At 44.3% G+C, this 15,117-nt stretch overlaps 1 protein-coding gene across 1 annotated transcript in view; it reads right to left on the reverse strand.

Moving 5' to 3' along the window:
• Positions 1 to 1,544: 1,544 nt before the first annotated feature.
• PRDM16 (PR/SET domain 16) overlaps positions 1,545 to 15,117 on the reverse strand; it is a 646,704-nt gene continuing 633,131 nt past the window's right edge. Inside the window, 3 exon segments of the mRNA XM_078145746.1 lie at positions 1,545 to 1,656; positions 7,268 to 7,498; positions 13,542 to 13,716. Of these exon segments, the coding sequence (XP_078001872.1) occupies positions 1,644 to 1,656; positions 7,268 to 7,498; positions 13,542 to 13,716 (419 nt within the window). The 3' untranslated portion in view covers positions 1,545 to 1,643.

A 15,117-nucleotide genomic window follows, 5' to 3' on the forward strand; every position in this document is an offset into this window, starting at 1 on the left:
AGCCTGGCTGACGATGGTGGACACAGTTCGGTTCTTGAGCCGCGTCTTGCCAAGATCTTGTGCAAACACTGGAAACGGGAGTTAAATAGTGTCTTGTGAATCCGGAGGCCGAGGCACACAAACGAACTTGGTGGCTTGGAAGTCTCTGACCCCCTCGGGTAGCCACGGGAGAGAGCCAACTGAAACGGCTTTTTGTTCTTCCAGTCCACATCATAGGGGGTGGAGGAGCGAGGTGGGAGGGAGCAGGGCACAGTTCTAGGGCGACCCAACAATGGCCAACACGCCCCGAATCTTGAATAGGAAGGTGGGGTTCCAGGGACAACAGAAGCAAGACCCCTTGGACCTCCGGGGAATTCGGCATGTAAGGGACTGAGGGCCCCTTTTTTCACTCGCCTGCCTCAGCTGCACCTCTGCGTCCTAGGTGGCTCACGTCAGCCCAAACTCAGCAAATTCAGGTGCCATGGATGCATCGCCAGCAGACCCCTCCCATTGGGCAAAATTAGGGGTTCCCTAGCTCTAGCTACAAGTCACTTAGTGGCAGGCACATTTCTTAGTCCAAACCATGGGGCAGTCCTATCTGCAATGACACCATGTCTAAGAATGGCTCAGGAAGGCCCTTACTTTTTATTCTAGTAGGGTTTTTACATAAGGTCTCCATGAGCCTTCATTTTCACTTTTCCAAGTGGACAAACAGGATCAGAGAGAGAGAGGAAAAAAAAAAGGGGGGGGAATAAAAGTCCACTTTTGTCCTAAAGGATTTAAAAAGCACATGTAATTCCTATGCTGTGCTTGAGGCTGGTTAATGTCCAGAGGGAGTTGACCAATCAAATCAACGTGAAACTGGTTTTTAAAAAATTTGCAAGTGATTTCAGATTTTTAAAAAAATACTTTAAAAAATTCATGAGCTCAAAGAGAATCTGTAGTAACAAGGTTACTAAAAGTTATTTCTGTCCTTTTCATTATATATGAAAAAACAAAAACAAAAACAAAAAATAGCAACTTAAAAGTAACCTATCTCTTTAGAGCCCAACTAGGTCTATCCCTTTCCCTTAAGAAGTGCCATTCAGGTCCCCTGAAATGGCCAAATGGCTTTAATTTCAGATTAAAAATTCTACATTAGCTGGTCTGATGGGGGGAGGGGGGGATGCTGTCTCACAATTCTAATGAACTAGGTTTCCATTGCTGCTAATGTGCTATTATTGTACCACAGATCAGCTGCGTTTCCAAAAACTATTCTTAGAGATGGTGAAATCCTGGGACTGCTTCAGGGATTCTCTGGGTTCTGAGGTTCAGTTTGAGAAATCAGAGACGAACTATGGGGGTAGATTTAAAAACAAAAACAACCCAAAAATCAGGCATTGCAGATCACAGGTGAAGAGTTCTGTTTCCCCAACCCAAACCTAGAGACTTCCCTGAGGGTCTCTGCTCTGTCTTGTGGCTGTCCAGAATTTCTGCAAGGGGGGATTAATAGCATGGGAGTCTTCTCACTCTGGACTCTGTCCCCAGTGCCTCCGTGACCTCTCAGAGGTGGTTAATGGAGTTGAAGGCCCCCGACTCTGATGCTGCTCCCGTCATGTTCAACCAAGCGTCCAGAGAATTCTGGGAGGAAGCGTGAAGAGGAGCATTCTCAGAAAGAGAAAGCATCATTGCATAAGCCTGGCGGGAAGGAAAAAGACCACAACACAGACACACAGCAAGGGAGATGAGTGAATAGAGATCTATAATGACATGGAGAAATCCCTGACAAGTGGCCCAGTTATTCCCTTGGAAACCACCCTGGATTACCACCCAGGCAGCCTCACCTTTACAAGGAGGCATAGCTATGTAGGTCATGCTCTTCCATGCTCACAGAACACTTTGTTCTGCCCCTCTCCAAGACACTCATCTAGCATATTATATATTATGGACATTTGTGTTTTGGTCCTGGCCTCCTACTAGACACCATGATCTCCATGAGGGCAGGGACCTTGTTGTGATTGTATCTTCCCAGGAGGAGAATTATACCATACTGGGCATAGGAAAATTGTTGCTGGTTGCCAGGAAAGATGAACAAAACCCACCCCATCAGGTGACAGTAGGCCTGGGCATTAAGTGGGAGAGTGGGAATAGGTCTGCCTATGTTGATTCTGTAGGAACTCCCTTCAAAGCCAAGCCCATGGGGATGGAGTGCTGTGATTACCCTGACTGACAGAATGATGAGAGAAACACCATCATATTTTGTTGCTTTAACTCATCAGTTAAATAACCGAAATCTAAGGTGAAGAGAAGTGTACTTTCTTCTACTTTTTATAATTTTCAATGGCCTGAGCTTAACACAGTGCCTGGCACATAATAGCCGCTTAATAAATGCTTATTGATTAATTGATTGATTGAGTCAATATGAAATGTTTCCATCAGAGCACTCAGAGTGATTTCTATAAATGTCTTCTTGTTGGACATGATTGAAGTTATAGGGAAAAAACAAAACAAAACAAAACATTTCTTGTCCATTCCTACAGGGGATGCCCTTTGCAAGGTTAGTAAAAAGACAAAAGACAGAGACATGCAAATGGCTTGTGCCGAGCCCCCATTGGTGTCCTCCTCTCAACCTGTCTGGACAGACAAGGTAACTTAAGCCTGACATTTAGTTAGCACCTGTCCTTGGATGGGTCTTGCATAGAACGTGGAAAAGAAATTGACCTCACTCTCCAGGATCTTAGACACAGGGTGAAGTTCCAAATACAGGCAATATGTTTGGAAAACAATATCCCTTAGGTCAATACCTCAAAACCACACAAATTTGTTGGTGTAAGAACTCCTTCTGCTGACGTAGCCCATGACCCACCTACAGCCTACTGACTTAGTGAGTGGATTGAATCTTAGGCAGCTTGCCCGGTGTCATACAGATAGTAAGTATCAGACAGGGAATTTTAACCCAAATCTTCCTGACTGTAAGCCTAGCACTCTATTATGCCATTCAAACTGCTTCTCTCTTAAGAAAATAACATTAAAGACATTTGCTCTGAGCCTGTTTGTTTGTTTTTCATATCTGTAGGACCCACAGGACATATATGCAACAACTTTTAAAGCAGGACTGAATGAGAAGACATTTGGAACTTCTTTTGAGTAAAGGGTCTGAACAATTTAAAGCTAAGGGGCTGCTTACATTTGTCCCCTTTCCTGGAAATGGTACAATCTCTGGTTTCAGTGCCAATCTGAGGTGCCTTGGCTTGGTCCAAATGGACAAAAACAAATCAGAGAGTTGTTGGTCAGAGAGTAGGCATTTTTACAACCAAAGCACTTGCTGGTTGCTGTTGGTGGTGTTTTTTTTCAGAACAAAAGAAAGAGAAAGAAAGGAAAATAAAGGGAGAAATAAGATAAAAGGAAAACTTCCAAAATATCCAAATTCTATTCAGAAGACCGAGTCTGTTTTCTGAAGGCTGGCCTAACCCATCAGGAGGAGTTGGCTGCCCACCTAGTGATGACACTGTTTTGGCCAGGGCAAGCCATGAAAACAAGGACAAATTAGAAACAAAGCAGCATCCCCCCTCCCCCAAATCACTATAGTGAGAGTGGCAGAATGGTGGAGAGGGGGAACGTGATGCTAGGACACACCATTTTTAGACCATCTACAGACTTAATTTTGACGCCCTTGGTGCAGTGAAGTCACACCAGATCGGCAGGCCTGGGTGGACTGCCACCTGCATGGACGGAGGGAACTCAGGAATTGAGATCACAGATCCGTCACTCACCTATAACCCAGGTACAGGTCGAATTTAGGATTTAATTCTTTCTGAGCAGATCGAGGAAGAGGAAGCACGGTAAATAGGACAGGGGGTTAGAGTCAGGAAGACCCGAATTCAAGGCCTGTCTCTGGCACACACTTGTTACGTGATTCTGGGCAAGTGGCTGTGCCCCTTATCACCCTAGGTAAAGGCTAAAGACTGGAAGTCTCAGAGAAAAGTGCTGACTTGAGTTGGCAGGGGGAATTTCCTCATCTGAGAGGTCTGATACCAATAAAATCACAGCTCCAGTCGCTATCTTATATCCCAGGGTCATTACAAACAACAGGGCAAGCTGCTGCCTCACGACCCTCTAGCCGAAGGCCTGGGTTCGAAAACTTCCAAGTTGTAAACCGGCAACAAGGTGAGGACGGGTCTCAGGGCAGCCCTGCCAGGAAGGGGCAGTCTGGTGGAAACCAAAGAGCTGTCTAGCCACGGACCCCAGAGGCTGTTGGTGACCCAGTGGGAGGGGAGGGGAGGAGGCAGGCAGGATGCTCGGAGAGAGAGATACCTACCTGGTTTTTAGCCTGCCTGTACAAGGTTTGTTTTATTGCCTCAGAGTCTAAGGTGGAATTAAACACATCTTTAACTTCAAATGCTTCCTCAGCTGCTTTGCGGAGATCCAGCCCCTTCCCAAAATTCGGCATCTGCTCCAAATCTAACAGGCCGGCTTCTTCCTCCTCCATACACCTGTACCAAGGACCAGGGGGAGGGAAGGGGGTGACCTGTTTGTTAGCTGGTCTGGCCTCGGAGGGCTTTTACTGATGCCCGAATGGCTGACTCGGTGCCTGCATGCATACCCCACAGAGCTTCCACAAGCCACATGCACAAAGAGATGGACACACAGACACTCACAGACAGGAAGCTACACACATACGCACACATAGACATACACTAGGATGCAGGGGCCAGGGCACACGAACAGAAATCCAAAGGAAAGAAGGATGGGCGGTCACGGGTGCACACTGCCAGCACCCGGACCATGCCCTCAGGTTGCCTGAGAGCTTGGGTTTAGATGGCTGGTGTCTGGCCGGGCTGGCTGATGGATAACCAGTCCTTAATTACTTCAGGAACCTAATGTAGTTCTTAATGGAGGCCTGAGACACACATTCCCAGGGGTTGGTGGGTCTGGTGCGATTCGCTGGGAAATGGAATTTATTCCCAGAGTTTCCTGATGGAAACTCCTGGGATGGCCCTGAGGTGGCAGTGGACGGTGCCGAAGGAGACAACAGAAACAGGCTCTGTCCTTAGCCTGTTTGAGAATCGGCAGAACCCATGCTCTTCTATCCTTGGTCCTGTGGGTTGTCACAGCCCCTTTTTTAGAAGGGTGCTGTAAAGAGTCCCAGCTCATGGGAAGTCTCTTCCTTTCCCAAACCTGACAAAGAGTCCCAGCTCATGGGAAGTCTCTTCCTTTCCCAAACCTGACAAACTCTAAGCCTGAAGTCTTAATCAGCATAAGTATTCAGGGAGGCATTTTGATTACTCAGAACCCCAGAACCCCAGAATCTCGGCACTGGAAGGTACCTCAGGGGTCATCTGGACCAGCCCACATCTGGATCAGGAATCCTCCCTAAGCATCTTGATAAATGGTTCCCCCAGCTTTTGCTCAAAGACCTCCAGTGAAGGGGAACCCCTCCCACTCCGGGACAGCCCTTTCTACATTTGGTCAGTTTCAATTGATGGGAAACTTTCCCCTGGACTGAGCCTGATCTGATCTGGGTTAAGAGAACCCAGGAGTCCTTTATCCCAGACTGAGAGCCAGAAAGGGCCTTAGAGGCCACCAAGCCAAGCCCCTTGTTTGGCGGATGAGGAAAATCAGAGAGGGAAGATAATGTTCAGAAGGTCCCACAGGTGGTTCAAGGTCACAAGTCACAGGTGCTTTTGAAGAGGCCGAGAACCTCCATTAATTTCCAGGCTGGAGAATTCCCAAGCTCATCATCTCAACCTTGGCTGGATTTCTTCTACAGAGTTCTCAATCTTCCACTACCCCTGGCCAACAGATATATTCACTATGGCCAGTTCCGTTGTTCTGACCCACCTCATCCGTGTGGGGCTTCATCTCAAGTCATGAGGCTTTGAACTTAGTCTCCAGAGAGCTGCTTATACATTTTGTTCATTAATGTCCACATGTAACTGGGGTTGGACCACTACAGGGAGTGACCGATGAAGGAGTTTGGAATTAAGTCACTGGATCACAGATTTGTCGATTTAGTGCTGGAAGGGACCTTTGAGGTCATCAGATCGAACCCTTTAATTTTACAGATGAGGAAACTGAAGCCCAGAAAAAGTTAAATGACTTGCTCACGGCTAGTGAGTACCTGAGGCAGGTTGGAATCCAGACCTTCCTGATTTCATGTCTAGTGCTCTAGAGGCCGGGATCTTTGGACGTTGTCCAGAGGCCAAGGCAGTAGAAGGGAGGTGAGTATCCAGAGGTTTTCCAGCTCTGGTGGTTTGACCGGCAACTATTAAAAATATCCGACTTGCCCAGATTTTGTGCCTCCTTGGCCATCTCAGCTAACTCCTCTGGCCCTTCCAGGGACCTGCCTGACATTCCCAGCTTTGTCAGGATTCGACCAGCAGGAGGCAGACGAGAGTAAGAGACCAAGGCCATCAGATAACTCTTATTCTACTGTGATGTATCTACCACCTCCCTCCTCTCCCTGAACTGGGCCAAGTACCAAGGGAGACCTCTTCAGTGCATGCACACAGTAGGGATAGAATACCAGAGCTCGAAGGAGCATGCATGCGATAGTGGGTAAGGAACTAGATTTGGAGTCAGGAAGACCTGGGTTTGAAGTCTACCTAAGACACTGACTGTGTGACCCTAAATAGGTCATTTGACCTCAGTTTTCTCCTCTTTGAAATGGGAATCATAATAGCACCTACCTCTCACAAGGTGGTTGTAAGAATTAAATGGAACAATCCATATAAAGTGTTTTGCAAATCTCAAAGCACTATATTAATGTTGGCCATTACTATTATATTACCATATATTATATTACTATTATACTATATATTATATTATGTTATATTATATAATTCTATTGTATGTAACATATAATATAATATAATTATATAATGTTATTATAATTATTATTATAGCTTTGACTCTGCCACTTAAGTCAATCACTTCCCTTCTCTGGCTTTCAAGTTTCTCTCCCATAAGATGAGGGGGTTGAATTCAGTGCTATCTGAGGTCCCTTGCAGCTCCAGTCCCATGATTCCATGCAGTTGGCTGAGACACCAGTCTTCCGGATTTTCCTTCTGGGGCAGTAGCCCTTAATTCTGCCCTGAAGGTGGCCTTTGGGGTGTGGGGATAGAAACTATGCTGGAAATGAAGGCTTAAATCAATTTGCGGTCCAAAAAAGTAAAGTGAGCTCAGCCCCTGTGGCTTGCCAATCAAACCTTCGTCCCCCTTCCTCTCCTTCCACCTGCCCAGCCACCCTGGATGGAGTCAGAGCCCACCAATCCACCCTGGGTAGCTCCAGACAAATGGCAACACCCACCTTCTTGTGTGATCAAAGCTCATGCTGAGTGATGTGGGCTCTTCATCCTCCTCATCTTCATAGGCTCCTTGGGGCTCTGTTGTGGGGGAGACTGTCTCATCCTGGGACTTTCCTGTAAGGCTGTCATCGTCTTCCTCCTCCAACTCTTCCTCCTCTTCATCTACGTCCTCTGACTTTTCATTGGCTAACCCATGGCACTGAGAATTGCTATCAATGTCCTGAATTTCTGGCCTGAAAAGACAGGGACAAAAACAGGGCATTTCCAGAGGAGGAGTATTAGCCTTGGCCATCTATACTGGTCCCATGATCAGCCCAGATGGCCTAGCCCCTGCAGGATCTTCTCTCTACCCCATTCCCAGCAAATACAATCCATCCCTCATCAGGGTATTCCGAGGATGTGGTCTAAGCTGTTTGACACGGTACTGTTGCTTCTAGCTAATGGATTATTGTGACAGGCACAGAAAACATATACTAATGAGTGAGACTGGAAAATGGTATGCATTCTACTCAAACAATGAGAATCTCAAAATGTTTTAGCCAGATGTGCGTAGAAGACACAGCTTTTGTTAGGATTTTCTTTTTGGAAGTGAGGGGGAGAGATGACATTATGCTGGCTTAAGGAAGAAATGAAGAATATGAAGAGGGTAGGATGGATGTGGGTTTCCCCATAGGCAAAATTCTCTGGGGAATGGTTATATGTAATTATTTATCTTTTCATGCAATCCCACCCTTTCTCTAGCTCTATCACATACATTATCCTCAAGCTCTTTTTCTGTAAAATGAGAGGCTTAGACTAGATGACCTGTGAGGTAAGTCTCTTGCAGTCTGAGATCTCTTATCCAATGGTTTTACCACTATACCCAATGTACCCAGCTCAGTTCCTGTGATCAAGGTGTATTTGTATGATGACCTAAACCATTTCTGGAGAAGAGGTGCAAGAAATTCAGGTCATCATCTGGAAGTCTGTTATTATTCTAAATATCTGCTGGCTTGGAGGCATGTAAACAATGACTCTAGGTGACTGGCTCCTGACGGAATCTTGGGTTTTCCATTCAGGTCACATAATTGCAGAACATAAGAGCCAGAATAGTGCCAGAAGAGGGCTTGGAACCTAGAACCTAGAATATCAGAACTGGAAGGTAACTTAGAATAGAAGGTGTTAGAGCTGGGGTGGAGGTGCTGTTCTATGAAGAACCTTAGAAAAGAGAAAGTCAGAGCTGGGAGGGACTTTAGAACAGAATGTTCTGTGATGAACCTTAGAACAGAGAAGGTCAGAGCTGGGAAGGCCTTTAGAATAGGGAATGTCAGGGCTGGGACAACCCTTAGAACAGAGCAGGTCAGGTCTGGAGAGGATCTTAGGTCATGGAATGTTAGATCATGGAATAGCCTTAGAACATAAATTATCAGAAGTAAAAGAGAGGCACAGAATTTGGAAAATAAAATATCAGAGGTAGAAGGGACCTTACTACATAGAACACTAGCCCTGAAAAGGGACTTTGGAAGCTGTCCGCTCTAATCCTATTTATATCAACACATCTCACAGTGCACAGACACAGCTTTAATGTCTCCTGAAGAAAACTACACCTGGGGCAGGGAGTGAAGCATCTTAGGTTTTTGCTCCACGGATCCAAAATTCTCACACAGTCATCACCTGCCCGTGAGACTGAAGTCTCAAGGTAATGCATCCTGCCTCAAAGGGTTGTCAAGGAAAGGACTCAGTAAACCTTAAAGTGTCAAAAATAAAGGAGTGTTTTTAATACTAGGGTACCGAGGATACGCAACAGTACAGGGGTGTCCTCATTGGTTCTTTAGTGAAGTAAATTTCCGGTGCGAAAGAAGCCTTTAAAAAACGAAACCCAAACCAAACCAAGAGGCCCTTCTTCTCGGGGCTGCCTTTTGTCACCTAGTCTAAACATATCAGGAGTGTGTTTGTTTTAGAGAATTGTGATTGATTTCCCTCCAGAGGATGGCCAAACTCTCCCTCTGGTTCTCTGTAGCCAGTCTGGCCCAGAGGCCTTGCATTCGGGCTAGTTTTTTTTTTCTCCAAACCTACATCAGTTAAAGTTGAAAGATTCCTCATTTCCTCCAGGAAATGCCACCATAGGGGTTGCTATGCAGTAGCTCACAGTTTTAACCTAAAAACTACATTCAAGACTCAGTTCCTGCCCATGCGTGACTAGATCTGATACTCAGCTTGAGAAGGGGGTCTCAGTTGCCCCATGTATGTGTTTGTATGTGCATGTGTGTGGGTATATTTGTGTATGTACATATTGGAAGGAAGTACCTGGAAAAGAAAAAAAGGGTTTAAAAACAGGAATTCTTAATGTTTTTGCATCCATCTGGCGAAACCTCTGGATTCCTTCTTAAAGTAATGTTTTTAAATGCATAAAATAAACCACATAGGATTACAAAGGAAACTGATTACATGGAAATATCGAATATTAACAGAGTAAGCTCATGGACCCTCAGGGTTAAGAACCCCTATTTTAAAATGTGCCATTTGGCAGATGCAGCTGGAGACTCAAGAGAAGGTAAGCCAGAGAATGTTCCCTGACAACATCAGCCGGAGGATAATAGGTGATATTTGGCTCTGGACTCAGCACTCAGGGCTGCCCTCTGTTCTGACGGTGTGTCGTGGGGCAGGGTTTCAGTCGTCACACTGTGGAGTACACCCCACACTGATGAATAACTCAGGGAGAAAAAGAAACATCTTTTGTTCAGTCTTGTTCTCTCCATCCCCCTTATCTGACAATTCATCTGTTAAATAATTGAAATAGCATGGAGGGCTTCATGAAGGGGGTGGGGGTGGCAGCCCTTTGCAGTTAAACTTGGATGTGTGTGTGTGTGTGTGTGTGTGTGTGTGTGTGTGTGTGTGTGTACACATATACGAGCATATGTTTGTTTGTGCCCCCAGATTTATGTCAGAAGACCGAACACTGGCTAATGTCTGCAGCGGAGAGGTAAAAATCTGTTTGTTAATGAATGAGCCTTCTCCGCACACTCCAATTCTTGAAGCTAAATGTTAGTTTAAATTAGGTTTGTGGTCCTGATCACAGGTGTTTCCACAGGAAATCGCTGGCTGATAATGACTTTCTGATGAAATGCAAGACTATAAAATTCAAGCCCACTTTTGAAATCTCAACAGTTTCATCTTTATTAATGACCACCCGTGGACATAATGGAGACACAATCTCTTAACTAAACAAGCAAGAGGATAATTGATGGCTTTGTCAATTATTTTTCCTTCTGCATTAATTAGCCAACACTTGGTCTTTTTCTTTTTTTAAACAGCTAAGATTCTGATCACTTGGAGAAAGCACGTTTCCTGGATAAAAGATGGATAACGTTAATAATCTAAGCAACTAACGCTGATATCAGCTGGATAAACACAGAACTTCTGATTCCCAGAATGATTGCGGTAGCTGTCTGGGCCGGCTGGTTCATATTGACCTTATCCATGTTTCTGACCCTGCTACTGTATATTATTTCAATCAATTCCTTCAGTCAACATATATATTCTAAAGCACCTACTATGTGCTACTGTATTTTATGTCAAGAAATTCCTTAAAAATCCCCTCAGTCAATATACATATTTTTAAAGCACCTACAATGTGCTACTTTACATTATTTCAAGAAATTTCATCAGTCAACACATATTTTTTAAAGTGACTACTATGTGCAATGCATTCTGCTAGGTACTGGAGAGATACAAACATGAGTAAACACTCAAGTACCTTATTGTCTCATCATTCATCAGTTATAGAATCCTATAATTATACATCTCATAATAATATATTCATGTTATATATTTATCAATATAATTATACAGAACATATAATTATATGTGCTACATAAACACATATTATATATATATAATATATGGTTATATATAATCTCATAATTAAATGTTTTTGAATTAGAATTAATTTTTAGGGTCTATCACGCTCTTTTTACAAATGAGGAAGCTGGATCCTTTTTTTCTTTTCTTTTTTTTTTAAGGCAATTGGGGTTAAGTGACTTGCCCAAGGTCACACAGCCAGTAAGTGTCAAGTGTTTGGTCCGAGGCCAGATTTGAACTCAGGTCCTCCTGACTTTAGGGCCGGTGCTCTATCCACTGTACCACTTAGCTGCCCCGAGGAAGCTGGATCCTAAAGAGATAAAATGACCAAGGTCATGTATTGAGTTGGATGGCAAACCCAGGACTTAACGTTTAACCGTGTCACCCCTCTGCTCAGGAAGCTTCAGTGGCTCCCTATGGATGCCATGATAAACCACAACCTTTATTGTTTGAAATTTGAAGGTCCTCATAAGATGGCTCCCATCTTTCTTTCCTGGTCGCCCTCCATACTCTTCATTCCAAATAAACTCGCTGGCCTGCTGCTCAATCTCCTGTCCCTGGGCCTTTTCAAAGGCTGTCCATCAATCCTGGAATGCTTTCCCTTCTCACCTCTTGGAGCCCTGGACTCTCTTTGCAGCACAAGCACTAACCTCCTTCAAGAACCCTTGACTAATATTCCCCATTCTTAATGTTTCTCCCCAGCAAAAAAATTACTTTGCATTTGTTTTGGATATATTTTTCATTCACTTATCTGTATATGTGTTTTCTTCCCATTGGAATGTAAGCTTCTTGAGGGCAGGGATTGGTTTATCTTTATATCTCCAGTACTTTTCCAAGTTCCTGGCACACAGTAGGTGCTTAATAAATGCTCTGTGACTGGTTGACAAGTAGTGCCCAAAACATAGTAGGCACTTTTAAAAATGTCTGTGCGATTGAGTTGAACTTAATTGAATGTAAGGGACTTATCGTGAAGAGTAGGGGCAAAGACGTGACAACGTTAACTATCCGCTGGTGGGTTTTAGCCACTTGTTCCTTTGGGAGATTACTGGGCCAAACGTGGCAGGAGACCCAGTAAGCCATCCCCAGTTGGTGAGCTCCTTCACATCTGCATTCGGCACAGGACTGTGAATTATGACTCCTTGCCGAGGCTTGGACTTGGCGCCGTATTTAAGGGTGCTCAGGAAGCTTAGAGTCGAGGAATGAAAATTATTCGCTGCAACTGAGTCCTGAGGAGTACAGAAATAGCAGAGGACCCTGGGCTTCAAGGAAATCCAAACAATATGTGTGCGGTGGGGACCCATGATCAGAAGACCTGATCCTGTCTTTGATAACTAGGTGACCAAGGAACAGGTTGCCGAATCTCTCTGATTCTCAGAACACCTTCTAAGGCCTAGCGACTAAATCATAGACAGGCTGCTATCTGCATGGGTGAAGGGAGGTCCCATAGCACATGGAAATTATTGGTCCTGGATGTATTCATGTACTATGAAAAATTAGTGCTTTGAGGGAAAGTGGGTATAATCAATTTTTGGTGTGCTCTGCTTGTTTAAAAAACCACAAAAACAAAACCTAATCTAAAACAGAAACACTAGGAATCAAAGTTCAGCTCTAAGCAAAGAATAAGGTAAGATAGATTACAAGATAGATTTGAAAAATAATGATAATCAATAGATTTGTTGGGTCCAAAGAGCCAGACACAAGGCTGCCCCGTAAGAGAGAAATGTGAGGTGTGCCTTGGGTAGCTGGTCAGTAACTGGCCTTCACTGCCATGGCCACACACGTGGCACGAAATCATATCCAGTACCATGACATATGGCTAAGAATTATAGCCACAGAATCAGGTCAGCCAGTGACTGAGCGTGATGTTCTGCTGCCTAGAAGAACAATGAGCAAATTCTTAAATTGCTGCCCTTTTGCTAATACTAATCATTTGCTTGTTTTAACTTAATCTGGTTCCTTAAAGTCATTACTGTCTGGGAGCAAATGAAAATATTTGTGAATTGGAGCCTAAGTTTGAATTTCATAGTAAGGATGCCAGCTTGGTCAGTACTTTCTCGTATTAGTGTGACCAATGCAAGATGAATGAATGAATGAAAAAAATAGCTAGTAAGCGTACTAAGTGCCAAGTGCTGGAAACACAAATACAAAAACAAATACAGCCTCTACCCTCAGGGAGTTTATATTCTAATAGAAGAGATAATAATACTTAAGCTAAAAAATAAAACAAAAAAACCCCCCAAACTAATGATTTTCCATAACAGAAGAATAAACAGAAATTCAATTCAAATAAATACTTTTTTTTTTTTTTGGACCTTAGCCAGTGCTGGGTAAAGCATCCATGCTCACACACATATAGACTCTTGGCATTGTTTTTTACAATGTGAATTAGGCCCTTTGGGTCATTCATATGATAATAACTGTTATTACATTTCTTACCTTTTATCCGTTAGAGTGGATGCTTGGTTCAGCTCGCTATTTGCAATAAAGTTTCTGATTTCAGAGAAATACGAGTCCTCTTTTTCATCTAAAAGTGCATGGTTGTCTGATTCTGAGTTGGGGGAGGAAGCGCTGGTCCCAAGGTGATTCGTGATGACTCCAGCGTGCTGGCTCACTGAGAAGGAATCATGGGTGGGGAAGAACGATACTCCTCATTACTCTGGCTGTCCTGGAGGCTCGGAATCAGCCAAGGCCCAGCCCAGCCAATCTGGGCCAAGCGTAGAAGCTGCTGACCGCAAACTTGGGGTGTTTCTTTTTAAATATTTGGAAAAATCGCAGATCGTATGTTTTAATTTAACGAAAATACTTTTCTGGGGTGAGCCAAAGGATTCTTATGCAATCGATTACCTCGCACCCTCTCTGCCACCCCCACCTTACCTCTATTCCCCTCTCTTCCTGTCCCATCTCTGACATGAGATGTCTCCAGCTTCTGGTGCCCCCCTGAAATTACTTTGAATCGACCTTTTACGTATTTATGCATTTGGTATGCTTTTTTTTTTATCAGTAGCCTTCACTTCTATAGTCTTAAATATCTGGGTTAGCTATGTATCTTGGATATCATAGTATCACAGATTTAGTGGTGAAAGGGAGCTTAGAGGTTACCCAAGACACCTCCCTCATTTTACAGATGAGGAAACTGAGGCCAGGAAAGAAAAAGTGACTTGCCCACAGTCTCACAGATAAATGAGTGGCAGGATTTGAACTCAGGTCCTCTGATTCCAGAACCAGTGTGCTTTTTACTCTCTAAGATGCAATGTGGCTTAGGGATGGAGAGATGGTCTTGGAGACCTGGCTTCAAGTTCTGCCTGTGACCCATTCTGGGTATGTGACCCTGAACATATCACTCGATACCTCAATGCTATAGACAATGCCCTAATACTAGGGAGGTGCTAACCTGTACTGGGGGAGGGAACTTCCTCATGTGGGAGTCCCTATTTCCATGAAATCACAGTCCCTATTTTGTATTTAATTATATGCATATATGTCCTCTTTGACAGCATGCTTCTTCGGGGTAGGGACAACTTTGTTTTTGTCTCTCTCTATCCCCTAGAACTGAGCTCAGCACCTGGCACATAGTAGACCTGCTTATTGTACGTGCTTACCCTGTTTTCCCCTCTTTCTCTCTTTCCCTCTCCTCTCTTTTTCTTCTTCCTCTCTTCCTATTTCTCATTTTCCCCTCTGATCCTCTGACAGTGTAGGACTGCGGCAGGCTGGGCTGACTGTTCTTGTATGGACAGAAATGTAAAAACCATTCTGAGTGCTTGGGCCATACAAAAACAGGAGCTGGGCTGGATTTGTCCTGTGGGCTGTGGTTTGCTGACCCCTGGTCTAGGCAGCTAGGCAAATAATGTGCCAGGCCTGGAGTCAGGAAGACTTGAGTTCAGATCTGACCTCAGACACTTCCTAGCTGTGTGTGACCTTGGGCAAGTCACTGTGTGCCTCAGTTTCCTCATCTGTAAAATGAGCTGGAGAAGGAAATGGCAAACCATTTTAGCATCTTTGCCAAGAAAACCCT

The sequence above is a fragment of the Phascolarctos cinereus genome, unplaced genomic scaffold, assembly GCF_003287225.1.
Source record: "Phascolarctos cinereus isolate Bilbo 61053 unplaced genomic scaffold, phaCin_HiC Scaffold_726;HRSCAF=1367, whole genome shotgun sequence".
In the NCBI taxonomy this organism is placed as follows: domain Eukaryota; kingdom Metazoa; phylum Chordata; class Mammalia; order Diprotodontia; family Phascolarctidae; genus Phascolarctos; species Phascolarctos cinereus.